We start from the raw sequence: 15029 nt of genomic DNA on the forward strand, positions 1-15029 counted from the left end.
GCATTTATTGGCTCATTTGCTAGTTGAATTGCTCCCCAAACTAAGGCTCACCTCGATGACACTTTACTAGCTTAAAGCAGCCAGCTTAAGTGCGGCTGCTGTACCTGAGGAGCAGAGTGAGCTGTCGCTGTCATGTTTGGGACATTTTCAACATAAGGCAATCCAGAGTTCTTGGTACCAGGTAAGTGGAAGGTCTTACTGTTCGTGATGATAGTACGAAGTGTATGATAGTCATCAACTTGGCACCCACATGCGGAGATGAAGAAATATGAACATTGCAATGGAATAAATACTCAAAGATACCTATTTAACAAAAGGCCAAGCAGCCGCGCAAAAGACTTGACATACAATAAAGATACAAGTGGGGTATTGACATGGAGAGAGCTCCTTTGTCTCAGTCACCAAAAACTGACCTCTCGGTATACAAAAGTAGACGCCTCCAAATACGTGTACGTGGAGACTAATGCAATATGACCAACTCTGCAAGCTCTGTTGACAGATCAAGAAGCAGTAGTTGGCGGGGCCTGCAGAACCCATTCTCCAATTATTTTGATTGTCTTTTGTATCTTGATCTCGGCATCCTCCATCAGAACCGGATCACGGACGAGTCCACCAATGTTTTGGTCGAATCCGTGGATGGTGTCAGGCACCAGCAACCACTTGTATCGGCTACCGTCCGTGTTCGACACTTCGAAATGGAATCTCTCGTCATCTAGAATGAGTTCACCCTTACCCGCGGCCTCCTCTTTGCCCACAATCGCAGGTGGGGCAGGACGCCCGGCCAATTTGTGAATTAGAACTTGAGCTTCATGGGCGAGTAGGTCGAGTTCACAGCCAATCATGAAGATCTGCTTGGGTAAAGCCTCCTTGGGGGCATAAGCAGGGCTCAGCAATGGATTGCGAGCGTTGTCGCCAGGAACCTTGTAGCTCCAATCGAATACCGGCGCCATGCCAAGTAGCATGTCCCTGTCCTTTGAGCGGAAGCCACCCAAATCGGGCTTGTATCTTCGTGCTTTCGCCTTCTCCTCCGACGGAATAGAAAGATCGACACATGGATACATGGGAACAATGGCAGACAAGTGCTTCTTGACAGCTTCTCGTTGAGAGACCGCGAGACATAGATTTCCTCCAGCCGACCAACCGGCCAAGCTGACTCTAGTTCGATCTAGAGGCAAAGACTCGTCTTTCAGCGCTGCAAGGAAAAGTTCCTCACAGTCGTAGATTGGTCCGGGAAAGGGGTTGCCTGGAGCTTTGGCGTAGTTTAGTCCAATCACGATGGAATGATGCAGCGAAGCATAAATTGCGTTCCAGTCATCATTGTCATTAGGGGTGCCGAGCACGAATCCTCCTCCATGGATAGTGAACAGAACAGGTAAGGTGTTTTTGGACGTCTTGTCAAAGCACTTTGGAAAGAAAATTCTGGAACCATCATGTCAGCTACAACCTGAACCAGACGAAGGCCATGCTCAACATCTGCATACCTGACAGGAAGATTTGGCCGACACTCATAGGTTTTCACAAAGTCCGGGCGATGTTCAGGCGGGATGACATGCGCTTTGATGTCGCGGAGGAACATGGCTGGCTTTACTACGAGATTCTGTATCGCATAGGCCGTGGCCCCATATCTAAGCATTGACAGCAGTGGCGCCTGCTCGATGAGCAGTGAGCCGCTTGGATTTGATGTCGTGGTATTATTCTGATCGTCGGCCATGGTGACAGCTACGCACAGGTTCGAGTTTTGGGTTCGGTTGCGCAGATGCTCGTGTGGTTGCAGGTGGAGGGAGCGAGCGGGGTTGGAATGGGAAAGATGAATGGTGGGAGCGGCTCGGTAGTTGTATACTCATGCACTTCGGTTTCGCATTAACGGCTCTCTGGGCCATCACGGGATCACACCGAGTACGATACTAATACGAAGCGGACTTCTGTTAGACGAAAGAATGCGAGGACGACGTCATGCATGTCGACGAGATCCAAAGGTGGCTAGGAGGACGATTTGCCTACATGATTCGGGCAGTAATCCATCAAGAACGCTCGTCAATCTCAAAACGCTATTGAAGGAGACAAACTAAGCAGTGCTATGATCGCCTATTTGAAGCTCTCAAGACAGGGTTCTGGATTGTTAGTTCCGGTTTGACCCCACTAAAGTTGCAGATTTCGGGAAATTTCTGGCGAGCAGGGCTACACCGTGATGGTGTCGCCTTAACGCACGTACCTATGTTCTCGAACAAATGACTCGAACAGAGAACGCAGCAATGACTTGTAAACTCAGATTTCAGTTTCTTGAAGGCACTGGGGATTGGCAACAACTTGCTTCAGTTACAACGCGTTCCCATCGAATGACTACGCAACGACGAATTAGAGGTAGATCATAACAAGGCCATGGAATTACTGCTGTAATGCATGTGTTGGCGTCAGCAAGTATGTTTTGTGATTGACCAGCTTGGATCACGTGATGAGCCCGTGCACCCACCTCAAGTCTGTAAGACTCAGGCCGTTTATTTCTCAATCATCTCATAAAGGTACGGCTTCGTCACGAAACTCATTAACTATTTAAATAAAATGAATAGAAGAATTTTTAACTTATATTGTGACTTTCCCTTAATCTCTAGTATCGTTCTTAAAAGCTAATAGTGTGACTACTAACCCACACCTGTTCCTAAAGATTTTGTTTAGCTAAATAATGTTCTAACTTCAAGTCCTAACTTTCGTTAGGTAGTAATATTTATTCAAATAAACGTAAATGATACTGCGTGTACGGACTAGAAGAAGAGTTGCTCCTGTCGTGGCCTATGCGCAACGTCTATCGCTACGTACTAGTACTGTACCAAACGTTTAAAATTTTTCATTAGCTAGGCTCGATGCTGGCAAATAACACATGAGCTTCTAGTGATATCGGAGTTTAAGGGTGTCTCTGAGACCGAAGTTTAATTATGTAGACCGTATCTCAGAACATCAGGCCGATTGTGCTTTGTTCCTGGAAGCTATATGAGGCTAACTTGGGAGGAGATAATACACTCAATCGACAAGGATGAAATAAGTGGCGCTTGAAGGGTTGAAAGCAAAATAGGATTACATTTTTAAAATACAACTTAGAGCTAATACTTTATGGAGTGCAGAACTCCTGCCGAGTGCTCTCTATAATCTATTAATGCAATTAAGCTAGTTTTGACTAGCTTTTATCCGGATGCAGGCTTCAATCCAACATCAAACTGAAAGCCCTGAGTAGGGGGCTAGGGCCTTAGCCTACTCTATTATCGGTTTGGTGGTTTCACTTTTTGGATATTGACAACGCCACTTTAATATAGAGAACAACAGTTGTATGCATAAGTCAAATACATTCTACGACATATGTAGTGCCCATAGCCCATATCCCATATCCGCTCTCTGCCTCGCATTACGCGTCAGATCCACACATTAGATATTGTAACATGTCGATTTATAAGTGAAGAATCCACTAGATTGCTCATTTGCAATATTTCTTTGATTTCTAAGCATTAACTTGAGCAGCTTGTTGTTTTACAAATTGATGAGACCCAGAAAAGGCAATACATGATCCACCCGCAGGGCGTGGTTTAACAACACACGCTGCCTTACATGTCTAGATGTGCTGCCATTTTGTAAGCACTTCTCCACTGCAACCCTTGGCAAAGAGCCAAACACATAATATAAATCAGCTGTCCATTCAGGCACTCCAGACGCTATTTGGCGTAAAAGTTTAGCCAAAGCAACTTTATTCTACATATTCGTCAAATTACTAGCCGAACACTATCCATTCTCAACTGCTCAAGACAGGTCTCTACGCGATTCTTACTCCTGAAACCTTCACCTACGCGATGCTTGCTGCCGAAGATTTCATCTACACGATGCCAGCCTCCCTTGCCAAGCATGGCCTCTCTCTTACGCGAATCCCCAGCGGGCCAGCTGCTGCGCTTAGTCACTCGCAACAGGATTCTCCTCTATCCGGAGGAAAAGCCCGATTTCAAGTTCCCAGAAGCGTGGCTTAGCGTCATTAACGGGAAAGATGAACAGCCGGTATCTGACGCTCATGCCGGGCAGCTATCCTCTTCTTCGTACCTGTCCAACGAGGAGGAGAGTCAGCTATCTAACCCACACGGCATCACTAGCAGCGACTGCAATGGCCGTGGCTCGAATGCCGCTTCCTCTTCGATGAAGCCAAACCAAAGCAAGACACGAGATGAGACGGATCCGTCCACGGAGGAGCTCGCAAAGGTCGACAACGAGCAAGAACTCAACGAATCAACATCTCTACCCATATCCCCGAGGATGGAGAATGGTGTTATTCTGGTCGACTGGTATACTAGCAATGACGCGGATAACCCGCTGAATTGGTCCCATTTCCGTCGTGGCCTCATCACCTTCTTTCTTTACCTCTACACTTCTGTTATATACATGTCGTCAGCGATTTATACCCCATCCCAGAATGGAGTGATGGAAGAGTTCGAAGTCAACCACGCTCAGTCTGCGTTAGGTCTAGCACTGTTCGTCCTTGGGTGAGACTTGACAGAACAACACTAGTCCCTGTCTAGCTAGCTAATCTAAGAGTCAGATATGGTATTGGGCCTTTACTCTTCAGCCCTCTTGGCGAGGTCCCGTCTTTCGGCCGCAGTTGGGTGTACATTATCACGATGTTCCTCTACGTCGTGGTCTCTATTCCTACTGTTCTGGTTTCAAACTATCCCGGTCTTATGGTGTTGCGCTTCCTCCAAGGGTTCCTCGGCTCACCGTGCTTGGCTTCGGGTGGAGCAACGCTGGGAGATATGTACGATTTGATCGACCTGCCGTACGCGCTAATAGGTTGGGTTTCAGCCGTGTGGTGCGGTCCGGCTCTGTAAGATGGTTTTCTCCTCCTTATTCACGGTACGCAACTAACCATGGACACTGTCTAGGGGACCCCTAATTGCTGGTTGGTCTGTATCTGTCATGGGATGGCGTTGGTCACTCCTCGAGGCCTTGTGGGCGGCCTCGTTCATGTTCGTAATTATGCTCTTCTTTCTGCCTGAGACGTCCCAAGACCATATTCTATTGAGGCGTGCACAACGGCTGCGTCGCCTTACAGGGGATGAACGTCTGATGTCCAAGAGCGAAATGAACGAGGCGAAACTCAAATTCAGGGAGGTTGTCGGTGAAGCCCTTTTCAGTAAGTCTGCCATTACCCCTGCGATAGTACCGACTAATTCCTGCTTAGAACCCATGGAGATTACGTTTAAGGATCCAGCCATGATCTTCTTGCAAGTTTACACATCAATTGTGTACGGAATATATTACTCGTACTTCGAGGTCTTTCCTCTAGTGTACCAAGATATTTTCGGCATGTCGGTCGGCCAAATGGGTATCGTGTTTCAGTGTATCTTCGTGGCTAACGCCATCGGTATCGCCATGTACGTTGCTTACCTGGCATTCTACCTCAATCCACGCATCCGGACATGCGGGTTTCCCGTACCTGAGGTTCGCATGGTCCCTTCCATGCTTACCTCATTCGGTGTTACCGGCGGCCTCTTCATCTTTGCCTGGACGGCCCGCCCGAATTACCCCTGGATCGCCAGCGTTATCGGCATCACCGTATACAGCTCCAATCTCTTCATTGTAATGCAATGCATCTTTGTCTACATCCCGGTGTCGTGAGTATTACCCGTGTTAAGATTGTCTCTTAAGAGGAATACTCACCAATTTGCAGATACCCGAAGTACTCGGCGAGCCTTTTTGCTGCAAACGATTTCTTCCGCAGCTCTTTGGCATTCGGCTGCGTTCTTTTCGGCCGACCGCTCTTCGTTAACCTTGGAGTTGATCGCGGAGTTTCGATTCTGGCTGGTCTGTCAGGACTCGGTATAATAGGTGTATGGATCTTGTACTTTTATGGCGGGAAGCTGCGATCAATGTCCAGGTTCGCCACCAAGGACTAACATGCTACGGTTACCGTATTCGGAATTGCCTAAGAGAATACGGTCTGGAATCGGTCTACCGCTTGGAAAGACGAGAAGAAGATTGTCGGGAAGTGAATACATCCGCGATTTTCACCAAGTCTAGTAAAAACCACCGAACGAGTTCTTTTTCAACAAATCTTGGATCGGTTACTAAAGAGATTTCAACACTATTTCTCTTTGAATAAAAGCTGTAATTAAACTGCCCTTAAGTATGGACTATGGCAAATAGAGTTTAAATGGAAGAAAATTACTACAATACGAGCGGAAACTACTATGAGTTAGGGCAGCGGGGAGACAGCACTTGGACGAATGATATAGAGATTGGACAACATTTTAAACACCACTTAGCGTGCCTCGGGCTCAGTGACGATCTTCCACATCCACTTTGTCGCTGTAAACTGGCACTCCACAGTGTTTGTTTCGGTGTCAAGGTGCTGTACAGAGTGAAGAGGTCGGGTAGGTATACAAAGATAACGGCATTGATCTCTAGCCTCCGTAATGCCCCGTGGCATTAAGGGGGGTTTGGGTCTCCAACAAAGGTCTGGCATATGAGTCCATCCTGGTCGAGTTACTCGATTGCCAAGAGCTGCCCCGCTTCCTTTGGCACTGATATGCTTGAGAGAGGGCAGAATAAATGCCGAGTTTCTTGGATCCCAAGGTTAATTTAGGTGTTCAGCTTTGCAGAACCCGACGACCGCGCCCCTGCTCATAGATGCTTATATCATCGCCAGCCAGCCCAAACCTTTCCGTCCCGTTCAGCCTTGATTCGTAATCCAAATGCAGTTGCCTCATCTTCCTCGCCTCGGTGTCGCTGCTTTTAGCTTAGATAATTCTGCCTGCGGTAAGCGGGGTGAGAACGACGAGTATAATGCAAACCTTACGAGCTTGCCGGGAAATGCAGAGCTCCTAGGATATTACCAATCGAATTTTTCATTCATGTTCCGGGATTCAGACGCTGAAGCTTGGAGCCAGCCAACTATTCCCGGAAACAGGGGATTCTGGTAGGTCAAGTAAGTGGTCTGGTCATTCGATCTGTGTCAGGCATGACTACAATGGCTACGCATTCTTAGACCATGAATCCTAGGATGTAGAGGCCCATAGGAGAGGCTGCTCTGCTTTTCATAAGAAAGGTAAAATTGCACTGCGCCGGAAGCACTGAACGCCCGGATTACGGGCTTGCCAAGGAGGAGGATTAGCAAACCGTTCCAGGAATGATGAGTTACGGAGGAATGCCATTGTTGCTTGATCCTAGGGTCTTCAGAGAAGCTTATCAACCCGTCAACCAAGCTTAGCATAAGTAGCTAGTTGTTAGTCTGCGGGTACAGAGCGGCCAATCACACAAAGTGATGCCGACCATTAACCCATACTTCGAACATAACGCCCAACTACGGAGGAGAGTTTTGAGCGTTAGATTACATCAAAGAATAAAAATCGGTTTTATCTCCGTACAAACGAGTCTAAAAATGCTACGATTGTTCTCATAAAATAGACGCAATTAGGAAGACAATAATCAAAATTGCTTGCAGGTTACAACGAGCTGCATGTGGTTTAATCATTGGACGTCGATTAACAAACGTCGAACGTACTGCAGGAAACCAAGGCTGCTAGCTCCTAAGAAACAAAATGGTAATATAAAGGATGAGCTTTCGGCGATACACTATAGGTATTTTTGGAATGGTACGTTTCTTCCTTTCAGTTTCCGTACCTAGTTCACCCAAGCATATTGCCATACAACTTAAAGTATACTTCCCATTTGATTAAAGTTACGACACTTTCCAGGCCATGTCTACCTCACGGCAAGTCTAGAAGTAGGCCCAAAACTAGGCTTTAAATACCAAGAGACACGAGATTGAAGCAAGTGCGCTAAAATAGGGTTGTTTGCGAGAGTTTTACGTAACCTAAACTCGTGAAATCTCAATGTGGCTAACTATTTGATCCCGCCGTGTTTCCTGATTCTACTGCTAAACTAATCACAGACCGAGACGTATTCATCCGTATCAAAAACCTAAGCAAAACGACAGAAGCACCAACTCGACTGCCCAAGTCTCCAAAACTCTCCGCCCATACAGTCATGAATGTAACACCCACCAACATACTCCCAAGTATCATCACCCTGAAGCCTGGTAGTAGATGGGACTCGACAACCTTGTAATATGGCCAAAGAGTCTCCACAACGGGCATGTGCTGGGGCCCAACCAAGTCGACCGCCTTCAGAAACAAAGAAACATCGACTCCCATAAATTTGATCAAATGTGTTCTTGAAAGGATAAGCGTGAGGTCGCAAGATCATCCAGTACGTCATGAAGCGAACAAAGTCCTGGTGGTATAACTTTGTACAAAATAGCTTCAGCAGCAGATACCAATAGCAGAAAGACATCCCAAAGCTATCGTCTGATTCTCACTCGTAGGATGAAGCTACTTCAATGCGGTTATATAGCAGAGTCCGCCAAACGCGTTGAACGTTGCCCCTGACATAACGTTCTGGTCCCGTATATGTGGTTCTGCAAGCAGTCGGGCTCGGTGAACAAAAGATGGAGTTCTGATGGCTAAGTCATGTGCATCATCCCATCCCGCTCGAAGGGCGCTCAAATGGTCATTTTCTTCTCTCGGGAGCTTGGACATTTGGGCCTTGACCATATCCGAAAGGGGCATCATTGCTTTGATTTTGTCGAAGACAGAGGCTTTCATGTGTAGTTCTCTAACCTATTCCTTGATTAGCAACATAAGCCAATGTTTAGCTTTGTGTCATATTAGATGCCATGATAGGAATAAGGTAGCACCCCTTGTGATAAAGATAGGGAGGGCTCGGCGTTATTGGGTGTTGCAGCCCTCCATCTGGATCTTCAACAATGATCTGAATTTCGGCCTCCATAAAGTCTTTTTTTCGGCGAAGACTGCTTGTCGAAAAGTGAGGGCTGAAAGCAATACCTCTAAGCTGATCCGAGTAGAAGTTAGGAACCCAAGACGGTATGTGCAAAGATGCACTCCGGATTGTTATGGATGGACAATCATCCAAGGCATCCGAACAAACCCTCAAAGTTCGGTATCTGATGACTTTCCATTATGCTCATTGGACCAGCTTGTGACACCACCTGTTCCAAGGTCCTTGAATAGTCAACAAAATGTGTCCAGAGCTCGGCAGATATGCCCGCAATAGCAAAACAACGATCTCTATCATCCGTGGCCTGCATGCCAAGGGAGTTTATCAGATGAAACGAGATAGGAAGCTTCTGACGTGCCGCATCCAGTATACAAACACTTGCGAGTTTGATTTTTTGTTTCTAGAGAATTGACAGCTCCTTCTGTACACCGTTTAATGTCGCAAATGAGAGCGTCTTTGCAGTCGCCCGTACCCTGGGCCGTCTGAGCCAGCTGCTTGCGCGTATGAACGCTCACATGAGACGACCAGAGGCTGATCTTCTGTTTCTCGTGGTCCAATTGAATTGCCAATTCGGCCATGTCGTTGGGGAAACTTTTGATTTCGTGGATAAGCCGCGAGAACTGAACTATTCTCTTTAATGAGGCCGGAGGCATCAATGACCAAGGGAAAATTCAAAGTGTGCCGCGAGGGCTACACGCTTAACGTTTCTGATAGACTTCACGGCCTGAATATCTGACTGAGCTTAATGTGCTCCCATTGGTCAACCAAGCCCCTATATTATTCCTCAGTATCGTTGTGATTCGAGTTCCCACAACTAGGCTAAATATGCAAGGCGGCTATCCTTGGGTTCTGCTTTACAACACTACCGGCGAAGGACATTCAAATTCATTCATTATACGATACCAAAACACATAGATAATTGAATAGCTTAGCCACATATTCCAGTTCAGAAACTGAGCATTCTAGATACTAGACGGATGCGGCATGGCTGGAGGCATGGGAACGCTAGGAAAGACAATGTCTCAGGCTCTGGAGGCAGCACCCGGTAGCCGGTAGCCACATGGGCCAGGCCGCTCGTTATCAATTCAGCAGGTCTCATCTTTCCCCTTATACATAATAAGTGTTTGCTAGCGACAAAGGCCACGGCTATTGTATCTGCTTAAAATAGGCGTCTCTAAAGCCAATATTCCTTTGGCAAAGTAGTTTGAAGAGTGTGTATTAATGAATTCGATGAAAAGGTATTAGGGTTTCTGCCTCTCTCATTCCAGCTATATTACTCACCTTTTCGTAAATATGCTGATCGCTTGCCTCGATAAAGTGACCTTTCAGCCACGAAATCGTCATGGCATCAAAAAACTGCCGTGAGCTGCCTAAGAAGTGTTGGGTATACGGGGAGTCCCATCGCGGGTAGGATTCCACTGCCGAACCTCCAATGCTCTAGCCGAGTGGCTGATGTCTCAAACCCCTCAATTAACCACCATTCTACAGAATGGCATGATGACCCAGTTGTAGCCACAAAGTGCCAGATAGATCCTCATTCGTCGGAATTGCGCAATCCTTTGAGTTTAGAGCATTCAGGAACAGGAAGTAGAGACGGGAGCTGAAGACGGGCCGCGTATGTCTCTCTCTCCCCGCGTGCAAGCGGGGAACATGTGCTTGGCAGATGGCCCAACTAGTGAAGCCAAGCCACGGCTGCAGCCCAGACCACAAGTTGTGCCTTCAACCGGGATGGCTGGAACAGAAGGCGTCTATGTGTTGTCGGTTGCGATCTGCCTTATACGACACGATCCTTCATTTCAACCACTGATGGATGGTGATTCCGTGATCATGGCCTCATTCCTACGACCGAAACCCTGGAAACGTGGCTGGCTGAAATACCAGCCAAAAACATCCCACTCACCGAGTTGCAATGTTTCGGTGTCTGGTCACTCGCATTCTCTGACTGGAGCGCCATTGAGGTGGCTTTTGACGAATTCAGCGACAGTGTGTTCCGTGGTATGTCAGCTCGAGAAGTCATCGACAGCATCTTCCCACCGGTACTTATTGTAAAGGCAAGCCCTTTCTGATATTCACATTCTATGCTATAAGAAGCAGACCTGTCTCCGCATCACAAAGATCTACCATGACTCTCATCAACTCAATCACAAACCTGCCTTTCCGCAAACCTGCCCAAATCCCTCAAGAATCTTCACCTTCGTTGACGTCAAGCTCATCTGACACCATGGCCTTCCTTGTCCCCGTTAAGGAGTCTGATATCTCCATCGTCTACGATACCAACCACCGCAAGCTCGTGCTCGGGGCAAGGGGCGAGATCCCCAAGGTCTGGTTCACCCCTTTCTTCCAGCAGGAGACATTGCTTGGCGGCCTGAGCTTCTCCATCCGCGACTTCGCCGGTGGTGTCCCCGCCCAGAAGGGGGACAAGTCTTTCGATATCTCCCTTGACTTCCCGATCAACCTGCCTCTGCAGCACTTCAACAACAAAACTGTCCAGATCGAGACCGCCAACGGCAGTTTCCCCATCGAGATCAAGTACACTGGCTTTGCACCGCCCCCTGTCATCAGAGGGGGCAAGGACAACGAGGAGGAGGGTACCACCACCCGAAGCGTCCTGACTCCGATTAATAACTTCCTTCCTGCCCCTCCCCATGTCTTGCGCATTACGGCGCAGATCCCCAGGATTGAGGCGCCCGCTACTTACGACATCAAGCCTTCCTATAACCAGGTCTTTCTTGAGTTGGTTGATACGACGGCCCAGGAGGGAAGCATCTCCTGGACCTTTAAGTGGAGGGAGCTTCCTACTGCTGAGGGCACAAACCCCCAGCTGATTGACGTCACCACCCACATCTACAACGGCCTCGTCGGCCATGCCGCCCACAACTCCTACGTCATCCAGGGCCACATTGTTCACTTCGTCGTTTTCGACAAGAAGTAAGGATAGCCACATCCGACCTCTGAGTGGCCTTTTCAATGGAATTCACATGTCTACTTAGGGGTACCAACGTGGTTCTTGGCAGGGATGTCGTCGAAGGTGGTTGGCATATGGTGTGAACCTGCAGTGGACCTTAGCTCTTTTCCCATAAGTTGGTTATCCGACTTAATTTAGTTATCTAATAATAATATGCATTACTTTTGTGAAAGACTCTGCCAAGTTTGTGAGTGGCTACAAACCATGTATCTTGTGAGACTGTGTGATACAGCTAATCTTCCTTTATTCGTTTTGCGGTACTAAAATCCGTGTAATTCTCAGTTTGCCAAAGGTTCTATTCCGTCACTGTTGGTTAAATTGTGTGAGAGGGCGTTAGGGTCTGTCCCCAACACTGCGGGAGCCGAGGAAGTTTGTCAAACACAAAGCACGGTTGTTGAGGCTGGTTACGACTATAAATTATCTGTAAAACAAGTCGTCTCACTTGAGCAAGTTGATAGTAGACCATTCTTCTAATTTGAGAGACTGACCACATCACAATTTCCCTGCTAATAGTTTCGAAAAGAGCGTAATAGCCCTGTCTCGAAGGAAAGAGCTGCAGGAAGCATATTGGCAATGGCATTGGTCCTATACGTTGAAAGTTTACTCAAAACCAATCGAAACAAGTGTGGATGCCTGCAGTTAACAACTCATTGGTATGGAGTGGAAACAAGCGTCTGATCTTCCACTGACCTGGTTCAGATCATGGAGACACGTCGTCACTGAGTTTACGTTAGTGGAGTTCTCGCCTCCACTAGAGAGAAGAGATCTAGGGTCTCTCTTTCCGGATTGCTTTCATACCTCCAGAATGGCATCGGAAGCATGTTCTTTCACGTCCTGAGTATGAATGCTCAACCATCCTTCAGGGTTACTAAAATCCCTCCGAAGCAGTCTTTTACGAGTACAAAGAACCTAGAAAGTCTCCCGTACTACAGGAAATAGAAGCAGTTGCTAGGCCTAGTGGAACCCAGATCGAGTCCAGAGACATAATTCCAACGGGGAGCAGACTTGCGAGAATTCTCATTCTTATTTCGAGGTCGGCATTGGGAATGGCAACTCCATTGCATCGTCTCATCTCGTATAACGTAACATACAGCCCTGCAGGCAATTGGAACTCTGTGAAGTTGACTGGAACATACCAATCCATAATTGGCAGAATAGCGGGGCTCAAGCATGGTAGCAAATTGACAGAGAGATCAGATTGGCCGTTAGGGACTGAGCCGTTATCAACACCGGGATTCTGAGAGTCACTAATCTCATGACATCGGACCACAAGCCGGCGAAGATAACATTCATAAAAGCCGTATCTGACAGTGAACTCATAATATGCGTTTAAACTCCTATACCAGATGACTCCAGTTGGTGCACAAAAGCTTGTGTTTAGTAGTTTTTTCAGATGTCCTTTGCTCGCGGAACAACCTCATCATGGAGATGATTAAATTAGTCGACTGGGTATGTACCGGGGACTTGAGATCTGGAAATGTTGCTAACACGGAGCTTAACTAGCTAACCGGCTTCCGCGGTCGCCCTCGGAATCCGAGTAAATAGATTATTAGGACGGAAAGTTGGGGATTTACAACCACTAGTATTGAACGGACATTAAGCCGAAATGCCGGCATGGTTGTCACAAGCGGTCAGGGCAACCAACTGGACCAAGAGGCACAAGCTTTGACATTAACGAACCGTCGTCATGTCCCTTGTAATGGGAGCATACAATAGAGGATGTTAACTACAGAATGCCCTGAGGTACCGATCCGTCTTCCCATGACCAGTCATTTATACGATCTATACGACTCTCTCGGACTCTTGGGTTAGGCACTAGAGCTCCGGGATTGTCGGTTACCGGACTGTAATCAAGGCGCAAACTCAAAGAAATTGCCCTCCACTCTTGAGAAATATCAATACAGGAGTTCGATTCAGAAACTCCAGCTGTTGACATTACTACAGAAAAGACTATATATGACATTGTTGTCCCATCTCAGCTGCGCCAATTTTGTCGAACCCATACATCCTAGACGAATTCTCTATACAAAGTCAGTACTGCAAAACAACATACACAACTGAACGCAACAGTATTGCTAACGCTATCAAGCAGGAGTAACCACATCAGCGTACAACACTTCAGTCAAAGAATCAGAATCCAGCATGAAGCTTCATCTGACCGCTGTCTTGATGGCTCAAGCACTTGGAACACTTGCGTTTACGAATGTTGTTTGCCAGGGTTTCTCCGGAGCAACCGCATGGGATGCCCAGTGGGCTGCAATCAACAGGAGGGACGAGTTGCACCTCGGGACAAAGGGTTTCTGGAACGGGGGGGTCGTGACTTGCAACGATGGCGCGGGAACCCGTCAGGTCTTTGCCTTTTGCCGCTCGGACCCTTATGACAGTCAATTTACGACGAAAGTGAAGAATAATGGAGTTGTGGCTTGCGCGAAGAACCCCTTTCCTGCCTGCAACGCCTGCTAACAGTGGCGGTGACTCCTGAAGTTATTTCCTGTATGCGGAATAGATAGTCGATATGTAAACTGTAAATATCAAATGGATATATATAGAGGTGTCTACTAGTTCTCCGAGGATGTTGGAGCTTCGGCTATTTTCAAGGTCTTATTCGAACGATTATTTTTATTAGTCGGTTTAGGGGTGGGTATACGGATTGAAGCCAGCGGCATTACGGACAAGGCTTCTCGGCGGAGAAAGCATGTTGAGCCTCAAAATGTATGCCTCTTGTGCTGTCTGTGTTGCTTGATGTCTGATCAGGCCTGAAAGCTATGGGAAAAGCTATTTTATATGCGTTGGGCTGACTAAACCTCTCGCGCCAGTACGCCCTTGTGCCCTGCCCTGTACCATCATGTATCTCTTGTTGTGAGAGGGAAAAGTGGTAAGAGAAAGGGGGCGGCTGTACTGCAGTTTATTGGCACTCGATGGAATAAGGTTGGAGGTTTAGCTGGTACAAGTGTCGACCCGACAGCTAGAAGCTCTGCCCGGTATTTCAAAACCAAGATCGGTTATTTAGAGGAAGTAAAAGTCGTAACAAGGTCTCTATTGGTGAGCCAGTGGAGAGGATCATTACTGAGTAGGACAAAAGGTGCCCGGTTGGAGCCGATGAACTAACAGCAGCAGTCAATCACCCTATGGGCAGGCTGTCCATGTCATGGATGAAGCAAGTGTTGGCGAGATCCAGCATCATCATCTATCCCCATCCATCCAGCTCACTTCCTCCTTACGCAACGGGCCGATCACCGGG

At 47.4% G+C, this 15029-nt stretch overlaps 3 protein-coding genes across 3 annotated transcripts; 2 read left to right on the forward strand and 1 right to left on the reverse strand.

Moving 5' to 3' along the window:
* Positions 1-500: 500 nt before the first annotated feature.
* On the reverse strand, positions 501-1711 carry CTRU02_214541 (alpha beta hydrolase fold protein; the record flags this gene model as incomplete). The annotated part of the gene is made up of 2 exons (XM_036730450.1): positions 501-1419; positions 1482-1711. The coding sequence occupies 2 exons, from the start codon at positions 1709-1711 to the stop codon at positions 501-503; spliced, it is 1149 nt and encodes a 382-aa protein (XP_036577906.1).
* Positions 1712-3885: 2174 nt separating this feature from the next.
* CTRU02_214542 (major facilitator superfamily transporter) lies at positions 3886-5921 on the forward strand (the record flags this gene model as incomplete). Its single annotated transcript, XM_036730451.1, has 5 exons — positions 3886-4511; positions 4568-4849; positions 4908-5158; positions 5207-5639; positions 5696-5921. 5 exons carry the CDS (start codon positions 3886-3888, stop codon positions 5919-5921), a joined length of 1818 nt encoding a protein of 605 aa, XP_036577907.1.
* Positions 5922-10945: 5024 nt separating this feature from the next.
* CTRU02_214543 (uncharacterized protein) lies at positions 10946-11755 on the forward strand (the record flags this gene model as incomplete). The annotated part of the gene is made up of 1 exon (XM_036730452.1): positions 10946-11755. The coding sequence occupies one exon, from the start codon at positions 10946-10948 to the stop codon at positions 11753-11755; it is 810 nt and encodes a 269-aa protein (XP_036577908.1).
* Between the last annotated feature and the right edge of the window lie 3274 nt (positions 11756-15029).

Source organism: Colletotrichum truncatum (genome assembly GCF_014235925.2).
Source record: "Colletotrichum truncatum strain CMES1059 chromosome Unknown Contig_0011, whole genome shotgun sequence".
NCBI classification, from domain to species: Eukaryota; Fungi; Ascomycota; class Sordariomycetes; order Glomerellales; family Glomerellaceae; genus Colletotrichum; species Colletotrichum truncatum.